General features: G+C 40.1%; 1 protein-coding gene across 6 annotated transcripts in view; it reads right to left on the bottom strand.

Moving 5' to 3' along the window:
• Positions 1-19,382: 19,382 nt before the first annotated feature.
• The window catches only part of LOC125466978 (otoancorin-like), a 193,311-nt gene continuing 189,076 nt past the window's right edge, over positions 19,383-23,617 (bottom strand). For all 6 annotated transcript variants that reach the window (XM_048562225.2, XM_048562230.2, XM_048562228.2 and 3 more), the window contains one exon: positions 19,383-22,390. In XM_048562225.2, coding sequence (XP_048418182.1) covers positions 22,320-22,390 — 71 coding nt within the window. In that variant the 3' untranslated portion in view covers positions 19,383-22,319. The remainder of the gene's footprint in view (positions 22,391-23,617) is intronic.

Here is a 23,617-nt window from a genome sequence, read left to right on the forward strand (position 1 = left end):
TGTGATGTACACATAGGAGGGACAGAAGGCAGAATTGATTCAAGAATAGTCTGTGTTCAGAGTATCAGGTGAGACCCTGTCAGACTTCTACAAGTCAGAGAGAATTTAATGGTGGAGAAAGTAATACAGAATACTGGAAAAATACTGCAGGCAGAACAGAATACTTGTTTGTGGAGATTCCATGGAAGATAATTAGGTGAAATAATTCAGCACAAGAGCAACAGGGAAGAAAACAAAATGCAGCCTTCCAACATGGAGTAAGTGTGTGCCAACCACAACTTTGTAGCATCTGAGATGTAGACTGAAGACACCACACAATTGGGGCGAGGTATTCTGCAGTGGGAGCACCATAGCTTCACTTCGGACAAAAATAACAAATGTCCTTAACACTAAAGAAGATTCAAGGAGTGAAAATATCACAAGGCCAGAAAAACAAGAGGGGAAATAGACAGGAAGGCAAGTGGTGAGGATGACACAGAATCTGTAGAGGAATAAGCAAATTGACAAAAACTTGGCAGGTAGAACAGATTGTTTGAAAATGTGAGGTGGAAGGAAGAATAGCAGAGCTGAATATTAGTTAAATGGTGAACAACTGCAGAAAGCCACAGAACAGAGGAATTTGGAAGTTCTCATCTGTGAAACATAAAGCTAGCATCCAAGTTCAACAGGTAGCAGGAAAGGCAAAAACATTAATGACATTTATTTTAAATTGAATGGAGTATAAAAGTAAAGAGGTTTTGCTAGAAGTACACAGGGCACTAGTTAGACCACAACTGAAATACAGTGAAAAGTTTTGGCCCCCTTAAGTAAAGAAAGGTACACAATCATTGGAGACAGTACACAGAAGGTTCACTAGGTTGATACCCGGTATGGAGGGACAGCTTATGAGCAGAGGTTCAGTTGGTTGGACTTGATCTCATTGGAATTCAGAAGAATATAGTGCAAACTTATTGATACATATATGATTCTTAAGAGACTTGCCAGGGTAAGAACAGAAAGGTTGTTTCCCCATGTGGGAGAGTGTAGTACCATAGGGCATACTCGCAGAGTGAGAATTTGGCCATTTAAGATCAAGAGGAGAAGAAATGTCTTCTCCCACAGGGTGGTGAATCTGTGGAATTCTTTACCACAGAGTGCTGTTGGAGCAGGGTTATTCAGGATATTCAAGGTTGAGATTAACAGCTTGTAAATCTGTAAAGCAATCAAAGAGTACAAGGAAAAAGCAGGAAAGTGGAGTTGAGGATTATCAGATTAGCCATAATCTCAATGACCAGCAGAGTAGACTTTATGGGCTGAGTGGGCTCTTCTGCTCCAATATTTTAGGTCTTAAGATCTTTTTGGGAGAAAACAACACATCTGCGCACTGAAGTTCCGAAATTAAGTAATTGAGCACACCACCCAATCAAAACTGGGGTAAGTGCCTTGGAGTTATTAGATCAGACTAAATATCTTTAAAAAATTACATTACGTCAATCCACATGAAATTACAGGGGTGTGGAGAAATGTCACTGAATGTAAAATGTCAACTCTTGCAAAGCTCAAGTACAAAAGAACAGAAATCATGGAATTATTTTATGTTATATAGAATTAATAATGTTCTTTACGAAGATGATCACATTACCAATGTGAGTGCTATGTCAGATGATAGTACAGATTGAACTGGAAGGGAGCTGAAGCTGCAACAGACTTCTGAGAAATTGTGTGAATATGAATGATTTTCATGGCAAGTTCAATGGATTCAAGGAATTGTACTTTGGGAGGCTAAACATTGTGAGACCCTGTAGAGTGGGCAGCTGTGCTCTAATGGCCTAGCCCTCCTGCTACTCAGCTTCTCATGGGTCTCACCAAGTTCCTTAGATCTGCCATAACAGTAGATAAGTCTACGTCCATTCATCTGGATGTCCCAAACCAAAACATGAAAGCCAAATACACTTCTCAAAATCTGAGCATGGTCCTCAATAAGCTCTGAATGAGATAGTTAACTATCATGGCTGCTGTAGTTCATGGGTTGGGCAGGATCTCAGGGTCACCTTTTCCCTTACCTTGTGAAATTCTCCAGCATTAGGAGCAGCATTGGAAAAACAGCTTAAAAGAGAGCTGGTATTTCTTTCTGCCACCATTATTCTCATCAGGAGTACATTTAGCTATGTCGTGAATAGGTTTGAGGAATAATATGCATATTCACAAAAAGTATATTTGTTAGCTCTGCTTTTGGAGGTATTTTAGTCCTCTAATATAACCCAAGAAACATCCAATTACCTTAGTTCATTTTTTTTTAGGTGCAGTCATTCCAACAACTATGAAATACCATCCCTTTGTTTATCATCAAGCCTTATTTTCACCAATCATCTAAAAAAGTTGTACCCATTACTTCCTGCAACAACAGCAAATTGCTCTCAACCTTTTCCTGACAATCTTTACACATGAACTTCTACAGAAGACTAGTTGCTTAGTATATATTCAATGCAAACATTTATATGACATTAACCCAATATCTATTCCTACCACACAATACAGTTCACATGTCAAAATGTAGAACTGAGATAGATTTGCTCTGTCCAGTTATTTCACAAGGGATCATTCTGAAACAAAATCTCAAATGCATTTAAATTGTCAGCACTCTGTAATTATACTAAATGGATTTTGACACTTTCATTTAGAAATATCTATCCTTCATTCTGTGCCCTTTTATATTGATGTATTCTCTTTACAAGGTCTTGATCTCTCATCAATAATTGTTGTTAGCTCCTGAACCATAAAATTGGATTGATTAGTGATGAGTAAACCAATTGGATTGCTATGGTAGGAAATATTCCTATTGATATGCCTTCCTCCTCTTCCATTCAGATCTTGTTAAGTCAAATTGATTTTAATTTCAATCAACAACTACTTTGGAAACTATCACACTTCAAAGTGTTTGAAAAGATTTGTAGCTCAAGTTGTGGATGAGGTTGTGGACTTGCTCACTGAACTGGTGTGTTTGATTGCAGATTTTTCATTACCCTGCTAGGTAACATCGTCAGTGCATCTCTGGTGAAGTGTTGGTGTTCTGTCCCGTGTGTAATTTATCTGCCAGATTTTCTGGGGTGGTTGGCATTACTTCAGATTCTGTTTTTTAATAGTTTGTATATTGGGTTCAGTTCAATTTGTTTGTTGATGGAGTTCCAGTTAGAATGCAAGGACTCCTGGAATTCCCTGGCATGCCTCTGTTTGGCTTGTGCTATTATGCATGTGTTGTCCCAGTTGAATTTGTGTCCTTCTTTGTCCATGTGTATTGAGATCAGCGAGAAATGGTCATATGTGTTGGCGGCTAGTTGGTGCTCATGTATCCTTATTGTCAGTTTTCTTCCAGTTTGTCTTATGTAATATTTTTCACAGTCCTTGCATGGTATTTTGTGTATTACATTAGTTATGTTGTTTGTAGGTATGGGATCCTTTATATTCGTCATGGTGGTTGTTGGTTTGTGGGTTATCCTCAGACCAGGGATCTGAGTAGACTTATGGACATCTGATATGTCCCTGATGTCTGGTGGGGTGACTAGTTTGTCAGGCCATGTTGTGCCTTCTTGCTGTCTGTCATGGAGATAATGGTGATTGTGCTTTTTGGGTCTCCATTCCTTTTAAAACCTCTGTATAAGTTCTCCTGTTCTGAGCCATGCAATGCTAGGTTTCTGCAGTGTGTTGTGGCCCCTCTGAATAATGCCCTGATGTAGCTCCCGTTATGGATGTTGGGGTGTTTGCTGGAGTAATTAAGTATCTATTCCGTATATGTAATCTTTCTATATATGCTGGCCTGAAGTTTCCCATTGTTCTTATGCTCTACCATTATGTCTAGGAAGGGTAGCCGGTTATTGTCCTCTTCCTCTTCTGTGAATTTTTTTATGGTAAGGATGTTAGATTCGCTATACAGACCACTGTAAAACAGAACCAGAAGTAGTGCCAACCACCCCAGCAAACCGAGGCATATAAATTGCAAGCAGGACAGAACACCAACGCTTCACCGAAGATGCGCTGATGATGTTACCTAGCGGGGTGAGGAAACATCTGCAACCAAACACACTGACTTGGCAAGCAAATCCACAACCTTACTATCACACTTCAATAAGAAGTGATTCCCTACTTTGCACCAGTTTCCATTTTCATTGGAGTTTGCCATCAGCCTTCAGCTTCCAATGAAATCAAACTGTAACCTCATTGTCTTTTCTGGTGTGTCACATTCAAAACCTAATTATATTTAGCACCTTGAAGCATTTTGGGAGAGACTTCCTTTGGAAAAGTGTGGGTGGCTGAGGCAGCCATGTTTGTGTGTTGTATATTAGAAATTTGTAGTCTACCTTTGGCTCAAGATGTGACTCTAGCAAAGGAGTTGAAGCAGAGGCTAATAATGGCCACCCAAAGGATTATTAAAGATCTGATTAACAATGAGATTGCTTGCTAATACTTTGTAAAAGAGACACAATTTAATTTGGTGGCTGGCATTTCAATTAATGACTTCTCCTAACAGTGAGGGGCTAAACAGGAGTAAACATGGTCATTGCTAATTGGTTTCTCCATGGCTGAAAGGTATTCTCAGCCTTATCCTCCCGCTTGCTGACTTCTGACAAAAACGTTTCTCAGACACTGTGTCAAGTTTTCACCAACTCTATCAACATTTTCCCAACAATTTCATCAGGACTTTTAATAAATAGAATGAATGCTGTGCTACTCTACCTTTGTAGGTGTCATTAGGAGAAAGGGAACACTTAGTTATAACTATAAATACTGCAGACGCTGGCAGTCTGAGCCACATGGAAATCTGAAGAAGAGTTATATAGGACTTGGAACATTACTTCTATTTCTCTCTCCACTATTGCTATCAGACATGCTGAGTTTCTCCAGCAATCCCAATGTTCATTTCTGCAACTTTTTAAAGTCCCCTTGAAATGGAGGATTCCACGATTGGCAAGAGAACTGTAACAGCAGCAACAGCTGCTAAAGGAGAGTGTGTTAGGAGTGAGAAGTAAGATTGTTTCCTAATCTATGGACTACATACACCCACGCCCCTTGTGCCGCATCCAAAAGTATCATCTGAATAAGCCTCTGAGACATCCTGACACATTCTATGTGTCAGTAGCATACTCTACACCTTCAATAGAAGTGGGTGTGTCTTTACATACCCCTGCATGAAAATTGCTTTTGATTAATGTGTGCATGCTCAACCTGTAGCTGTCTGACTGAATACCTCTAGGCAAATTGACATTGTGGCACTCAGCATTTATTATCAAAATTATAGGCTCAAACCAAATTATTATTAACACAGTATCCGCTTTGCAACTGGTTTCACCCTTTTACCAATTATTTCTCTAAAACTCTTCACATCTCCTAAAATAAATGAGTGTAATTATTTGATACAAGTCACAAAAATGGATTACATCAACAAAATGCCACCATTGAGTTCTTTACAGCTCAGTGTGTTTCCACTGTGAAATCTGAAGGGAAACATTGTGATTATATTTGTTCTGTGAATCAATTTTCAGTGGGAAATTTCCTTATTTCTTTCACCCTGGATCCTTCGTGCATATAATAATTGATTGTGAAAATGCATTATACAAAGCTTTTATCTTTCTTTATCAGACACAGAAAATTAAACCAATCTAAAATTATACTGTTTAAAATGTAAAACATACCATTATAGTATCATCATCATTGAGTTGGCTGATGTGTCTGAAAAAAGTTAGTGGGAGGTGGAACAGTGAAATTTGTGCTCTTCATCTTTGGAATTGACCTGTCTTTGATCCACAGGATGCCTTTGCAGATGAACACAGTGATTCACCCCAAATTACCGCAAGTGAGTGAAGGAAAGAATCTGCAGGCGTTAGAAACATAGCTTTTTTTCAAACGTCAAACAGATTTGAATGTGTTCCAACACAGCAAATACCAGAGAGGTAAACTTGCATCTTCCAATTGGTAAGATTGATATACGAAAAGACAATATTCCTTTGAGAATTAAAGCTCCTAGAATTCACCTACATGTTTGAAGAGAGATACAAATGGCAGAATAGTTATAAATTAGTTCCTTTCTAATTGGAAGTGTGTTGGAACTCTGTCTTATATTCGCAATGGCAATGTAGGGAAGCAAAGTACTAGTAGTATTTTGTCACTGTTACGACAAAGACCCAGATAAGGTTCTGGGGATCTGGGTTCACATCCTGCCTGGGTAGATGTTGAATTCACTGAAGATCTAGAATTAGATGTGTAATCAACCAATAGCAATTGTTGGGGCAAAGTCCCATCTGGTTCACTTATGCACTCTCAGAAAAAAAACTGCCATCTGTACATAGCCTGGCTTATATGTGACTTCTGACCAAAATAATGTGGTTCACCTTCAAGTGCCCTCTAGGCAGTTAAGGACGGCAATAAAGGCTGGCTTTGTCAGTGATATCCACAACCTATGAAGTATTCTTTTAAAATGAAACAAATTGTCTTCGTGACAAAATTTATGTCAAATGATCAAATTGCATTTTCCTTGAAAGATTAGCTGGACTCTTGTATAAAACAAAACTGATGACTAGGATGTGTTTTATTTTTACATGTTCATGTTTGCCTGAACTGTCAGTTTGACTGTTGGGTTTTATGAGCACGGAGGAGATTCATTAAGTTTGTAGCAGGAAGAGATTTGAGAAATTCAAGAGAGACAGTTAGAAATAGCAAAAGGTAGGCGCAGACATTGTGAATCTGTCATCTACCACATAATTATAAATTTGAGTGAGATTAAACTTGGAAATTTCCATTTGCTTGCTTATGATGAAATTCTGTTATGACAATTTGAGAGTCAACTTTGTTAAACTATATACAAAACACAAATATTATCTTTCACAGACACTGCACAGTTATCATCAGATGTTTCAAACCATATCATCGGACTCAGACAAAAGTTTTAATTGACATATGTTTATAAACATCCCCCATACCCCAATACTGTTGGTGTTGATTAAACATGTGTCATTATACAATCTAGCATTATACACAGTATTAAAATTCACACTATTTATCAGGATATAATTTAGTATTTTAGCGATGTGCATATGTGTGCAGTATATGCCACATTTTGACTAAATGTACCTCATACTGAACAACAATATGAATGAGTTGGTGATTTTGCCACTGATGCAGCCAATACTGACATTCATTTCTGTCACATCAGTATTGGTATTCCATCCCCATCACTGCTAGAAATGTGTGTGTACAGACAATGACTAAAGACAAAATCAGACTCAGCAGTAATGTCTCTCCAGAGTTAAATAGGCTGCAGATGGTCACTGTCAGGGCATGTACTTGAATAATGGCCAGTCAGGCAAGGTTCTGGAAAGCATCCAGTGCTGTAGAGCTGTACTGGTAAATTCAAAAGAGAAAACATTGTTGAAGCAAATAGAGACGAAAATATTTATTGAAGTGTTGCTAAAAAGATTGTTATGTTAAACAGGATGCAGATCTCATGAACTGTGCAATGATTGAAAGGCTTCTTTACAGATGCTACATCAATAACGAATACAATATAAAACCAGCCATTGAACTGATGCTGTCTTACCAAGGAGTATGAGGCCACTTGAAAACAGTAACCAATACATGACAAAGCCTGACACCCCAGTGTTATAGTTGCTGAAGAATAGTAATACACAGCTGCCAGGAAATCTAAAGGATTTAAACAGAGGATCGGCGCTGATAGTACGTCAACGATGATGCCCACGTGCACTATCATCTCCACAGCCTCAGAAATATTCTGGCATGCCTTTACCAGTTCAGTTTTTACTTACTCTTGTGCTTTTCCATTCAATGTCTTGATTTCCATTCTATACAAATTCCAACTTATCTACTCTGGTATTCCCACCATCCTCACCAATATCCACCAACTCCTCATCTCACAATTGACTAAAATTAAGACCATTTCCCCCATTTACAAACACTGCCTTTAGTTGTCCTTACCTCGGCAACCTTGAACTCTTGTCAAATTTTACCTCTTTAAATTCTGACACCCACTGTCCTGTCCACTCCCAATAATTTTTGCTCTATCTTCAGTGTCAAAATCTTCAGGCATCATAGTTGCAAATGTTAAAACATTATCCTAAGCCCCAGAGTGGTTCTATCTGTGTCCCTCTTTCTTCTGTGGGATTGTCAAAAACCTACTGCTTTAACTTTTGAAGGAGTACCTTATCAGCTTCAATAACTCTTCTCATCACAGCTTCATAGACAACATGGTGTAGAGCTGAACACAGCAGGCCAAGTAGCACCAGAGGAGCAGGAAGGCTTACGTTTTGGGCCTAGATCCTTCTTCAGAAATAGGGGAGGGAAAGGGGGTTCCGAAATAAATAGGGAGAGAGGGGGAGGCTGACAGAAGATGGATAGAGGAGAAGATAGTTGGAGAGGAGACAGACAGATCAAAGAAGCTGGGATGGAGTCAGTAAAGGTGACTACGGGTGGGGAGGTAGGGAGGAGATAGGTCAGTCCAGGGAGGAAGCATACGTCAAGGGGGTGGGATGAGGTGAGGAGATAGGAGATGGGGGTGGGGTTTGAGGTGAGAGGAGGGGATAGGCAGGAGGTGAAGGACAGGTTACGTAGGTGGGGACGAGCTGGATTGGTTTTGGGATGCAGTAGGGGGAGGTGAGATTTTGAAGCTTGTGAAGTCCACATTGATACCATTGGGCTGCAGGGTTCCCAAGTGGAATATGAGTTGCTGTCCCTGCAACCTTCGGGTGGCATCATTGTGGCACTGCAGGAGGGCCAGGATGGACATGTTGTTTGTGGAAAGGGAAGGGGTGTTGAAATGGTTCGCGACTGGGAGGTGCAGTTATTTAGTGCAAACCGAGCTTAGGTTCTGCAAAGCGGTCCCTAAGCCTCCGTTTGGTTTCCCTATGTAGAGGAGGCCACAATGGGTACAGTGGATGCAGGATACCATATGAGCAGATGTGCAGGTGAACATCTGCTTAATGTGGAAAATCTTCTTGCGGCCTGGGATGGGGTTGCGGGTGGAGGTGAAGGGGCAGGTGTAGCATTTCCTGCATTTGCTGGGGAAAGTGCTGGGTGAGGTGGGGTTGGAGGGGAGTGTGGAGCAGACAAGTGAGTCATAGAGAGAGTGGTCCTTCTGGAAAGCAGATAAGGGTGGAGAGGGAAAAATGTCTTTGGTGGAGGTGTCGGATTGAAGATGGCGGAAGTGTCGGAAGATGATGCGTTGGATCCAGAGGTTGGTGATGTGGTATGTGAGGATGAGGGGTACACTGTTTTGGTTATTACTGCGCGGATGGGGTGTGAGGGATTAGTTGTTGGAGTTACAGCCACAGGAAGTGCTGCACCTGCCCCTACACCTTCCCCCTCTACCCTATCACAGGCCTCAAGAAGACTTTCCACATCAAACAGATGTTCACCTGGACATCTGCCAATGTGGTATCCTGCATCCGCTGTTCCCATTGTGGTTTCCTCTACATTGGGGAAACCAAGCGGAGGCTTGGGGACGGCTTTGCAGAACACCTATGCTCGGTTCGCACTAAACAACTGCACCTCCCAGTCGCGAACCATTTCAACTCGTCCTCCCATTCCGCAGACGACATGTCCATCCTGGGCCTCCTGCAGTGCCACTATAATGTTACCCGAAGGTTATAGGAACAGCAACTCATATTTTTGCAGCCCAATGGTATCGATGTGGGACTTCACAAGCTTCAAAATCTTTCCTCTCCCACCACATCCCGAAACCAGCCCATCTCGACCCCGCCCCCCCAACCTGTCCTTCCTCCCACCTATCCCCTCCTCCCACATCAAGCCCCACCCCCCCAGTGTCCTACCTACTAACCTCATCCCGCCCCATTGACCTGTCCATCCTCCCTGGGCTGATCTATCTCCTCCCTACCTCCCCGCCTCTTTGACCTGTCTGTCTCCTCTCCACCTTTCTTCTCCTTTATCCATCTTCTATCCAACTCCCCCTCCCTATTTATTTCAGAATCCCCTTCGCCTCCCCAATTTCTGAAGAAGGCTCTAGGCCCGAAACGTCAGCCATCTTGCTCCTCTGATGCTGCTTGGCCTGCTGTGTTCATCCAGCTCTGTACCTTGTTATATCAGATTCTCTAGCATCTGCAGTTCCTACTATCTCATCACTACTTCATATTTGTTTTCACCTTCATAAAACATTTCAGAGTTTAAACTATATTAAAATTCACTGCATTCCTGTTAGTATGAGTTGCTGAGTTTAATTCATTAACATGTCCAAGTCATCCAATTCATATGGCTGAAAATAACCCATTATTGTTGACAAATTACACAATGGAGTATATCATTATTACATTAGTAACACTCATTATTATCAACAGGGTTATGGGATAGTGTAGTTAAAAGCCCTTGAAGTGTTCAATCAGCCATCATTGCATGAAGTGGAACAGCAAGCTTGACTGGCCAAATGGCCTACTCCTGTTTACTATATTTGTGACTCACTAGAACTGGAATGTGGGATAAACATAGGGTCAACTTGAGCAGGGAATATTTTTTCTCGATTTTTCAGCATCACAGTGAGTTTTCAGACTGCCCCATCAACCCATGCCTCTGGATCACCTGACCAGCTGACTTAAAGGGGCATCACACACCCAATGATATATGTAATACCTTCCCCTTTATTTCAGTACTCCCCTTAACAATATATATCCGCATACATCCAACAATTGTAACTGTAATGCAAACATTACAGCATATGTACATCATCAGGAATAATTGCAAACTAAAAGAAAATGGAAAAAGCAAACAACCTTTCCCTTGTTTACATTGACATGATCAGTTTCTCAGGGGTGGGGGTGGTGCTGGTTCCTCGTCTCAGGAACCTGTTCCAGTCTAGTCTCCCAGGTTTCCAGAAACTCTTGTTGTTCTGCAGTTCTACAGTTTTCTGAAGAAGGGTCCCAACGCAAAACATCAGCTTTCCTGCTCCTCTGGTGCTGCCTGGCCTCTGTCTCCCTCCAACTCCACACTGTGTTATCTCTTTACTCTGGACACTCTTGTTGTTCTGCAGATATACCCTCTCTGATTGGTTATTACCACCCTGGGAGACTGCTGTTATCTCCTCCCTGGGTATGGCCAACCTTGGCTCAGAGTCACGTGACTCAATCGACACATTTGGTTGCATCTGGACTCGCTCGGTATTCTAAGGAACATTCTCTTGTTGGTGAGGTGCGTGACCATCTGGTCCACATGCCTCCTCCACACCAGTTCATCCTTAGTCTCACTGTATATGATATCAGTCCTGTTTGAGTCACCACCACCGCTGGGGCCCATTTCTCCTGAGATATATAATTCCAGGTCAAAGCTGTGTCTCTTCTTTGGAATACCCTCAACCATGAGGTCCCTGTCCTTCTGACTATCTGTCCTTTATTTTGTTCTACGACCTCGCTGTCTCTTCCGGCCGCAGTAAGTCAACCATTGTTCTTAGCTGGCCATTAAACATTAGGAATGCAGGCAAGCTCTGGTTGGGTGTGTGTGGCATGTTCCTGCACATGCTGAGGAACTTGTTGAGTCACCGTCCTCATGAGCCCTCTCCTTTTGAGGTCTTTAAGGCCTGTTTCAAGTTTTGTAAAAATCTCTCCACCTGCCCATTTATCACTGGGAGAAATGCAGCCATTCTCACATGTCTGACTCCATGATTTTCCAATTACTCCTTGAACTCTTGTACCACAAACTGCGGACCATTGTCACTCACGACTTGTTCCGGCTTCGTGAACTTGGAAAATAACCAGTTGGTCTATTGTTGGCCTATCATCCATGCCCACTAGTAACATTTACCCCTCCACTGGTCCTGCAAAATCAATGTGAACCCTCTGCCACAGTGATAAAGGCTATTCTCATGGGTGAAGGGGGCGACAATGGCAGTTCCTTCCTTACGAATGCACAGGATTCACATCATTCCACCTTCTCCTCAATCTGCAAGTCCACCTTTGGCCACCAACATTTGCACCTGGCTATTTCCTTCATTTGCACCATGGTGAGGTATCCTTAGTGCATTTGTTCCAGAACCTCTCCTTGTAATGGGGGACAGTAACAACTCCCATTCTCCACATTAAGCAACTGTCTGATATGGACAACATCACCTCTAGACAGCTGTGGGTGTAATTTTGGACAGATTTGTTGACAAGTCCTTCCTCACAGGACCAACTCCAGCACTAAGCTCAATACCAGGTCACTCCAGGTAGATTTCTGCACCTGACTTGCTGACACCAGTACCTTGTCTACCTGTGAAAAGTATGATTTTTTGGGTCCAGTCGGGAACATCTGTGGGTGGTAGCCTTGACAAAGTATCTGTATTGCCATGCTTGTCTGCCTGTCAGTATCTGATTTCATATGAATAGGCTGAGAGAGACAGCCCATCTCTGTAGGTGTACTGCGGCCATTGATGGATCTCTGATACAGGCCAATATTGAAGGTTAGCATCTTGTGGTCAGTCAGCAACATGAAATGCCTGCCGTAAAAGGCAATGGATGAATTTTCCAAAGCCAAACACAATGCCCAATCCTTCCTTTTCTACATGGCCATGATTCTCCTCTGTCTTTACCAGTGAAATCAATACAAATGCAATGGGCTTTTCCTCTTCATTCGATAGGACGTGCAAAAGTACAGCGCCAACCCCATAAGGCAGAATGTCTTGCTTTCACGCCACGCCAACTGTATATTTAACCAAAGTCCAATGACTCTGGACCTTCTGCTTCTCTCGCAGATCTGGCTGACTCCCAGTCTACTCCCTGGCTCGTGCCGCGTACCTTCTCTCTGAATTGCCTCCCTTTGACATCCTTTTCCTGCTTGAGTTGTGCCCGGCAACTTCAGGCAATATGGCCTACACACTTACACCTGCAACACTGGGATTCGCAAGTCCAATATGTTGATTCCTTGTGGCTATTCTTGCCACATCAGTGGCATTCTACAGTTGGTTTCACAATCTGCTGAGATGCTGCGACTTTCTGCATTGGGCATTGTCACTCATCTGTGTTGCTTCACTGGTGACCGACTTCATCAAGGTAGCAATTTCAAAAGCTGCCCTATAATCTTAATCTCTCCTTGTTAGGAGCTCATGTTGGATCACTTTGCCGCAAACCAAATGGTCCCACAAGACATCCTGGAGGAATCCTCCGAACTCGCAATGTTCCACTAACCTGCTTTAAAGATGGGCTCTCCTCAATGCTGTATCTATTTATAAAATTGGAAACATTCTGGCTTTGGTAGAATCCAACTTCCTGTTTCTTCATCACTCAGTCCCATCACTCCAAATTGACCCAGCCTTTTGTTTTCTTGCCAGCAAGGACTTTTTCCACCACTTAAGTCCGGTAGCCATTTGCAGCCTGAGCCCCTTCAGCGAACGCTCTCCATGTTGGCCACTCCCTCACTGGCTGCGTTAATGTACCATTCATCCTGGCATTGCCCGAGGCTGCCCATGGCCACTTCCCACAATATTACATTATCTATCTATGCTATTTTCAAAGTCCAGGTGTTGTCCTTCCTCCCAGCAAAAACAAAAGATGTCATTTCTACATTGTCTGTGGGCCTCATTCCACTCTCATCACCAGTTGTTCTGCTTGAGGTTCACTGGAACCATAAACAGGACACAAAGTTGGTGGATTTTAAATTGAATAGATAATTTTTTATTGCTTTGCTCTCAGCTCCACAGTCAGTTTTTAGACTGCACCCTCTCGCTCTTGCCTCCAGATCATCTGACCCACTCCGCTTAAAGGGGCAGCACACACCCAACAATGTTACTGACGTAACTCTGTTCCTTAGCTGTTCCCATTAAGTATTATCAGGCTAATATGGCTGATTACAAAGCTGGGGAATTTGGTGGGCAGCTTTACCATCAAACACTCCTAGGTCATGTAAATACTTAGAAAGTGTGAAGTTTCTTCAAAACAGCAATAGACATCATCCTCAACTTTAGTAAAACACCTTTAATGGCACCAACATGACTTTGTTTCATTCTCTATATTGGCCACTTTGTGACCTATCTGAAAGTGACTACCAATTGACCAATGATCATGGTTTAATGTTAAACGTAGTTTTACGTTCTATGGAAATTTTCACTTGACTGGTAAGAACAGGAATGTATTGACAATGGATGACTACATAGAAACAGATGCAGTCACAATCGTCATTGGTTGATATAACTTCTGTTTTAATTGGAATTTTTTTTATTCATTTACAAAATGAGAGTGTCACTGGCCATGCCAGCATTTATTGCCCATTCCTAACTGACCAGAGGGCAATTAAGAGTCAACCACATTGCTGTGGGTCTGGAAGTATATGTAGACCAGATTTCCAGACCAGGTAAGGATGGCAGTTTCCGATTCTGAATGGCATTAGTGAACCAGATGGGTTTTTCCAACAATCAACAATGGACTCTTAATTCCAGATATTTATTGAATTCAAATTCCATCATTTGTCATGGCAGGATTTGAACCTGGATCCCTAGAAAATTTCCTGGTCTCTGGGTTAACAGTCCAATGGTAATACCAATCATCATTGCCTCCCCAGACTAAATTCCACATTGCAATAATAGTTTCTCAATTTTAAGTTTTCTAAAGATAATATTGTGGCAGTTAAAAGAAGGAAAAATTGTGACTAAAATGGTGCCAAACTATATTACAATACATCCTCTGTATCAGCAAAATCACAAATTTGCCTATCCCTGCCAGAAAAGCCAACAAAAATCAACATTAGTGAGCAACATCACAGATCTGCAATACTTTTTACCATACATTTATTTTAAACTACTTGCATTTTTAAACCAGCTCAACACTCTTAAATTTCATCATTCACAGATTTCTCAGGAATGGAATTTCCTTGTGGATATGGAGGAATGACTGTGCTCAACATAAACAGAAAGCAGTGATGCTTGATGCTGAAATATTCTTTATATCAACAAATTGTTCATAATGAAATAGAATGGTTAATTCTACTATCTGTTGAAAAGCTAATCCAAGCTAGAAACTGGCAAAACACATCAAAAAACAAATTAATGCAGTGTGTCTCCGATTTCTGAATGTCCAACTGATGGATGTTTGTATTTGTGAATGTGATCCCAAACATGGGTGTAGTTTTAAATATCCAACATACAAACATTTCCTCTACTTCCAAATGGCTGCTTTATAACAGAACAAAGAACAAAGAACAATACAGCACAGAACCAAGCACTTCGACCCTTAAGCCTGCATCAGCATATTTTGCCCTTCCATTTGAAAACTGCCTTCACTTACAGGATCAGTCTTACTCTATTCCCTTCCTTTTCATGCATTTGTCCAGGTGCTTTTGAATGCTGCTATGTTGTCCTGCACTGTGCTCCATGTGTACAAATCAAATTGCAAGTGGCCTCAGGAATGGAGCCCATCAGTAGCCTGAAGTCTGGCTGTACTGTAGTTTGCCTGATTTTTTTTGAATGCAGTATACATTCAGATCTTCAATTTAAATAATCAGTTCCCGTGTTTACCGCATTTCAGATGTACTCAGTCTCACATGTCTTGCAATGAAAATAATTCAGCTTAGACTAAGATAAATAATTTACATCTTTCCTTCAGTAAAGTTTTACAAAACATACAAGAGGTTGTTAGTCTTGTCTGACCTCAGAGCAAGGCAGTTTTCAACTGTCTTCAAAGATGTTGTGCATTGAAATTATGTGCGATGATGCTTTGGCTTAAGAGGTTATTCTGTCCATTTTCTTGAAGAGAGGTTGTAAAAGGCAACAAAATGACTACTGTTACCACTTGAGTAAACAGTTTGTGAGGACTTTGGTTTTTTTCCTTAAAGTTAGATCAATGAAATCAGTCCGGGTGTAGCCAGCTCTCACAGACAAGGCTTTCCAGTTTTCTCAGAAGCAATTGGGCTTTCAAAAGAGTCAGAAGCTTTGGTGAATGTCTCTTGGCTGTGTTATTCTCTGAATTTTCTCTTGACAATTTTTCCTCCTGGATTGAAGGACAGTATATTAGAACCTATATCGGAATTTTCCTTTTCTGGCAAGGGGAATGTTTATGTGATGTTACTATATTAGAACAGTTAATTAGTAATAGTTACTGTATCTGTTATTCTATTAAACTTTTTAATAGAATTATGTTATTCTAAATTCCTCTTTCTTTAGTTGTATTTTCAACTAGTGTTTAAATAAATTTTGTTTGTGTAACAGTGAGTAGTTTGACAAGTAGCATTGCATCTGGAGAAGACCCTGTAAAATTTAAAAAAAACCGAGAACCCAGGCTATCTTCTTAAAATATTTTGAGGGGGCTCCACTCTGGCCCATAACAGATGCTTGCTCTTGCATCTTTATGATCAACTTCATCAGTGATTGTTGGCTAGGAGGTCTGAACAGAACAATTCAAAATGGTTTGTCTTGTATTAATATGATTTGGATTGAGTTACGTAAAATGATTAAAATGCAAACTAAATTTGACTTCTTTCAAATCTTGGTATTTGACCTATGTCTTGATATAGGTCATCCTGAAATTCAATTCTCTAATGAATTAAATATTTCACTTATTAATAAAATAACTTTATCAAACACAGATTTGTGAATGGCATCTTTTTAAGTGTGAAATTTCTTCTTTCTGATCTGCTCTCATGCATTGTGAAGGCTGAGTTTAAAAAAAAAATTGTCAAAGAGAAAAGACAAAATAAACGCCCTTTAGTTGATATTATTCATCTCCTTTACGGATTTACAATTTATGGAAAAATGATCAATTCCTTATCAAAATTCCTTAATGCAAGAATATATTACTGCCAATGTTGAGAAGCAGAAATGAAAACAGCAAATGCTACTAAGACTCAATATGCTGCATGACTTCCATGGAGAGCAAAAGAGAATTGACTTTTAAAGGTTCCAAAATGTTTCATTTTCTTCAAACTTAGGACGTTAATTTAATGATTACTACAGAGTGACTGAATATTTCATGTAACTATAAGTGTAAGCTCGTAAGAGATATCAAATGAGTGTGTGGTACAACAGCAGGAAATTTCTACCTGATAGCAAGATACATTAAAAACTTGCTAAAGCCCAGAATGGAATAGATGTCACATCCTGATTTTGTTACTGCAGTTTTATTTTAGTCCCTGTGCTGTGGTATAGTGTTGCCCAATATTCTTTAAAATCCCCCATTTATTTTCTCTCTAATGCAAAAAGCAATGTCAGATAATCCCTGAGTAATCTGAATTAAATCTCAGGCAGATACAATTGATATTTATGCTTTATATTTAATAAAATTTGCCATCTCTTTCTAATATCTTTGGTCATGACATTTTGTAAGGTCTTATAAAAATGATTTTATAAACAAAGGTCACACCCAAGATTTTAATAACCATGTCCAAAAATGTCAACTTTGCTCTGTTTTAGATTCTGTATTTTGTATTTCCAGTCTTTTTTTTCTACTTTAATTACATTTGCGCCATGATTGAAATGCAACTTGCAGCATGTTGAAAATATTAAGTGGGAAATCTGAAAGTATGCATATAATCAAAGAAAGGTCGTTAATCAGAATTAAATATATTGCCGAGACTGAATAACAATCAGGGAACCTGCAAATAATGAAAACAACAGTACAGCGACAAGGTCAAGAGGAACTGATTCATTAGGTAATAGTTCAGTATTGGTTTAGCAAACAAATCGAGCAAGTGTTACATCATTCATAATTACAGGCATATTATTTTTCTGATTGTGCTTAACTCTTAATTCTTTTTTAAAAAGACTGAAACATATTTGTGATTACAGTGAATAAAATCATTTTACAGTGTCCAAGTTAACAGTTCGAATGTTTATTTGACAATATGCCTGCCTTACATCCATCAATTTAAAACATCATCATACATTTTCCCAGCAATTGTTAAACAAAATATGGCATCAAGATAGCATTATTACAAAAAAGAACTTTTGCTTTAGATAAAATAGTGCTGAATACAGTCATACAGAAATGCTTCACTCATAAAAATGACCTGATTTGACTCTCATGGTTGGATTGATTTTATACTCAATAAATTCTTTAATATGTATGTGTCAACTGACACTTTATACACATAAATAAAGGTATCTGTCCTCTTTAGGTAAAAGGCAAGTATTCTAAGAAAATAACGTTTCATCAGTGTGAAAATAATGAATTTGCTTTTTCACAGATAAGAACTCATTTATTCTTGAAGGTAGCATTTTGATCTTTGGATTTGCTTGTAGTATGAGGGGCCAGCAGAAGCTCAGAGCCAGCAAAGAGAGAGGACTGAGATTTGTAGCATTTAGAACTTCCCCTCAGTGTTTACAACAAATTGGGCCAGATGTGCATGAGCATGTGCATGCCTGGTTGCTAAAGCCTCCATATTTAAATGGATCCTGGCAAGGATTACAATGGAGCCATTTTTAAATAAAAAAAAACAAAGACAGGAATAAGCCCGATAAAATAGCATGGCAGAAGCTTCAGAAGGCAACAGAGGTCTCAGCCTTGCCTTGGAAGACATGCTGCATCTTGTACCACTCGGGCACTTGACCAGCAAGTGTTGGGTCCTTCTCAGGGATCAAGGATCTTGGGAGAGCCAATTGGAGATCAACAGCTCCTCTGTAGTCAGCAGTACAGCAAAGAAGCAGTAGCTACTGTTGGTGCCATCTCCAACCAAGACCTTAGATCAAAGAGGGATCAAGAGACAGATGAGTGGCAATATTGCAAGCATTGGGTTATGACGGAGGTGGGGATCATTAGTAAAGGCAGGGTGCCTTCGAACAAGGTGGAGGCAGTATTGTTGTTGTCATGTCACTGGACTAGAAATTCTAAATCCCATACTAATGTTCCAGGGTCTAGATTTGTATCCCACCATGACAAATGATGAAATTCAATAAAAATCTAGGATTAAAAGCTGGCCAAACGGTGACCAAATAATTCACATCAATTTTAATTAAAACTCTGTTTCATTTATGTCCTTTAGGGAGGGAAACTTCTGTCCTTACTTGGTCTGGTCAATATGTGACTCCAGACCCACAGCAATATGGTTGACTCTAAACTGCCTTCTGAGAAATTCGGGAGGGACAATGAATTTTGACTAAGCCAGTGATGCCCACAACCTTTGAACAAATAGATTTAAAAAGTGCTGACAGCCACACTGGGGGGCTGCAAGCAATCATATCATGGTTTGCTTGATGTACTCACTGCATGAAAAAAATCCCTATCTGCCCGTGTGTTAATGCCCACAATGGAAGGACAAGGCCTACTTCAGATCCTCGTTAATAAAATGTGAGGCTGGATGAACACAGCAGGCCCAGCAGCATCTCAGGAGCACAAAAGCTGATGTTTCGGGCCTAAACCCTTCATCAGAGAGCACTAGGCCCCCGAAATGTCAGCTTTTGTGCTCCTGAGATGCTGCTGGGCCTGCTGTGTTCATCCAGCCTCACATTTTATTATCTTGGATTCTCCCGCATCTGCAGTTCCCATTATCACTCACACTACTTCAGATCCTCGACTGGCGATGGAATGGGGGGGGAGGGTCATTCATGGGAAATTTCCACCCCAGGCTTAATTGGGGTCAAGGTGGGAATGCTGGTGTAATTGCCACTCAATTGATTGACCCTACCAGCCAACTTGTCAAGGTAGGGCTCAAGTTTCTTCTCTCAATGTGAAAAGGTTGTCAAGGATTTTAAGACATCTTTGGAGTTAGTTCTGCAGTTTATACAGTTCCACACATAAATATGTGGAAAGGAAGAAGAGGACAGCCGCTCAGACCAATTGGATGTGGTGTTAAGTCCAATAGCAAGTATCAGGAGTATAGACCCATGATTATAATGAAGGGTTGAAAGAGATTTAGTGGCTTCACCAAGATGGGAAGGTTATAGGCATGACATATTCAAGAGCAAACTTCTTCAATCTGAGCTCCCCAAGACTGTATTGCACGGCACTCTTCAGACAACCACACCCTATAGATGCACACATTCTTGTCCCACAAAAAACCTCTTCATATCACAAAACAAACAACTTCGACTGACACTCAACTACATTTTACAGCCTTTTCACATCCTTGTAACACTGTCACTCCCCACACATCTGCCCATCCTCTGCAAACATTCCCTTTCTCACACTCATCTCTTCCTCTCATTGGAGTAAACACAATCACAACAAATCCTGAGAGAACAAAGCCTTTCATTTCAGCAAAGAAGCACCTTTCAACTGCTCAGAAATTTAATGACTTGAATATTGCAGAAGAAACATATTTTTGAAACATTTTGCTTTATATTATTCAAGAAAAATGCAAGAATGGCAAATTCAAAATGATCACAACAACTTGTACTACAGGAGAAAAAGATGGTGATTGGCGTCTTTTATTCAAAACTGATTTCTCCATTGTAATGCATTAGCTAATCAGACTACTTTTCACCTCTTGACAGAATTTGGGATTACATCGTCAATGGATTTTTTTTTGCCATTTGTGTTTTAAATTGTAGATTCATCTATAACAACTGCATTGAAACATGTCCTTCTTCAATGAATATACCAGCATTTCTTAACACACTGGAGAGTTTGATGACTCAACCCGCTTCACAGGTCAATACCCATCTCCTTTTCTGCTAAAATATTTTCTTGAATTGTGAAATTTGTTTAGTTTCCTCGGGAAAAGCTAAGAAAAAGATGTGACATATACTCTACTTTTTAGGTTAAGGCGAATAGCTAACCCCACAAACTGAACATGTAATTGTGATCATGTAAAAATGGCACAATTTTGCTTACTTCCCTGCAACAAGTGCTTCACAGATTTAAAAAAAATCCAGACGATTTATGAGTTAACTGAGACAAAGTTCCATGATCTACTTTTAAGCAGTTAATTCAAGCCCACTGAAAGTGAATACATTTCTTTATTTAGCCTTTGAAGTCCTACTTTATGAAATACATCCATTTTTATTTCAACCGATGAGAGGGTAACAAATCTAAATTAATAATCTAAATCTCAATTTTAAAAATAATATTGATTATTTCATTTAAACATGTTCTTAATGACTTGATGATAAAGTCCAGATTTCAAATCCCTTTTTAGAACGTTTCAGGGTCAAGAGATTTAGGATATAAAGTTTATTTTCCCGAGTAGCACAAATTAGAGACAGTAAGTAATTCACCTGATTTTCTCTCCTATTATATTGCCTCAATTTAAAGATGGCAATACAAAGGGATGAATTCACAATGCATCTCTATGCCTTTACTTTATCCAGCATTTTCACAGATGTGTTAATCTGTTGATTTCAGAAAAATTAACATCTATCCAAAGATCAGAGAAATGAATGTGGGGAACATGAACTCCTATTGGCAGCAATTCATTCTAGCCAGCACAGGATAGTTTGTAAGTTGAGTTAATATTCTTATTCCTCACCAGGTCTCAGAGCGGGGCCAATCTGATGGAGCAGCTCACAGTGAAGACCACCATTGTAAAAAGTGTATTGCCAAATAATAAATACAATTGAACAAACTGCAGTTTTGTTCCGCCATTCTACCAAAGCAATCATCATTCCCTCTTGTGTACCACTTGACATATAGCGTCAAAAAGGTTCACTTTATGATTCTCTTGAGTTAATAAAGAAAGTCTACCTTCCCAATGCATGTTCTCAAATGGAACCAGAAATAACACAAAGGAAGTGAAAGGCCGCAAGACCACTGAGGCTGCCCTAAATTCAAGATACTGATATTATGAAAACTAGACATTAAATCCATCTATATCCAAAAACAGAACCTACCCCCACCCACCCAGCCCAACTCATCTGCACACACCCAGCAAAGCTGCAACATTTGCCAGAAAAGGCAACAGAAGTAACTCTCAGAGATCACATAGTGCATTATTTATATAGCCAGCTAGCTGATGTATTACATGATCTCTGTCCCTAGCTAAAGTTTAAACCAGCAGTGATCACACAGTTGTTCTTTCCATTTCCTTCACGTGTTCACTGTAATGGTAGCTGGTTCCTATTTACTAGTAAGGGGAGGAAAACCTCCATTCCATGTCTTAAATCATACAAATCACAATAAACATCTTTTTTGGACAAACAGGCTATCTGCATCATTTCAGCCATTGTAGCAATATTTGAGTTAACTGGTATTTCATGTGAAATAAATGTTACTATCAGAATATATTTACGTTTTCAGTTTTAGGAAATTTAGTGAGAAATTCAATTTTTCTACCAGTTGCATTTTATGTGGTTAGCCAATATTCTCTGTAATGTGAATGGGCAGGAATTTACAGTGGTTCATAATTGCATTATTTTAAACTTGAACTTCAATGGGTAATTATTTTTGGGCTTTGCTTGGTGTCGCTTTTGGAATCAGCGATTTTAGCAATTCTGCAGATTAATGAAGTGTCGCTGTCAAGCTGAGAACCAGAAGGGTCAGTATCCTCACAGAGCTCCAGGAGGTCGCACCTGATAATAAAACAGAATCAAAGCAATAGATAGAATGAAAAGTCAAACTTTGTCTAAGTAATATCATTTTAATACATGATATTTGCGAAATAAACCAGATTAATCAATTTCTATTTTGCTGCAAATAGGGCCACTGACTACATCAACGCCTCCTGACGTCATCAAAATCTGTTTCATTCAACTAACTGGGCTTTTAATGGAAAAGTAGACAAGGGAAAGTAAATGGGTTTATAAAAGCAGCATCATTTTGAAGGACAGTTTAATCTCATCGACATGCGTTGCTATGAGAGAGACTAATTTATGTTTGCTATTTGGAAAATTTGTGGTGTAACCACTTGTCAGAAGTACATTCACTGTTAGATTTGGAGTTGGATAATGAGATTTATGCGATGAAAGCAGTCTGTAACTGCACTGACACTGTCAACTTAATAGAACACTACACAGAAAGTTAAAGAATCAAAAACAGTAGCTAAACAGGACTATGTGACAAAATTTACCAAGTTTCAGACATACTGCTTAGTTATGCCCTGTTGCCTCCTTTGATGCCAGGGTGGTGATGACCATTGGTTACCATTCCCATCTCATTGTGTGCCCCTTGCCTTCCCATGCTGTTTCATCTGCCACATCTTAATACTGAGTAGTGGCCAATCACAGTTATTATCCTCTCTATTTTTAGCAGCTGCCTCCAGTTCCCACAATTGACTTCCCTTGCACAGCAGTGACAGTCTTGACTTGAGTTTCAGTGAACGGGCCCCCTGACCGTGTACCATCCCCAGTTCAACATAGTGAAAGAGTCTTGACTGACAAGGATACCGACCCCAGATTGATCTCTGTTTGTACCTCTTCTTCTGACGTACTGAAATCTTTGGATTGCTCGAGCTGGACCTCCTGGGCTGACTATTGCCTACTCCTTGGGCTGCAATGAAACAAATTCCCTGACTCTGAATGCCTTAAATAGCTGACGGACTAAGTTCAGCCCCTGGGTTTGGATGATTCCATTGATTGACTGTGCCACTAACGTCTGAAAGCTTTCTTCCCTTGGCTTGACTGAGGAATACTCTCCTTGGACTTTGTGACATGGCTATTTAGTTGGACCATGCTCATGACATGCTGGGAGCTGAGACACTAATGATGCATGATGCCACTCAGCAATACATCTACCACTGACTGATTATTACTGCCAAATATCACAAGCTGCCTTGTTTTCTGCCTGCACAAAAGGACAAG

Source organism: Stegostoma tigrinum, chromosome 32, assembly GCF_030684315.1.
Source record: "Stegostoma tigrinum isolate sSteTig4 chromosome 32, sSteTig4.hap1, whole genome shotgun sequence".
NCBI lineage: Eukaryota > Metazoa > Chordata > Chondrichthyes > Orectolobiformes > Stegostomatidae > Stegostoma > Stegostoma tigrinum.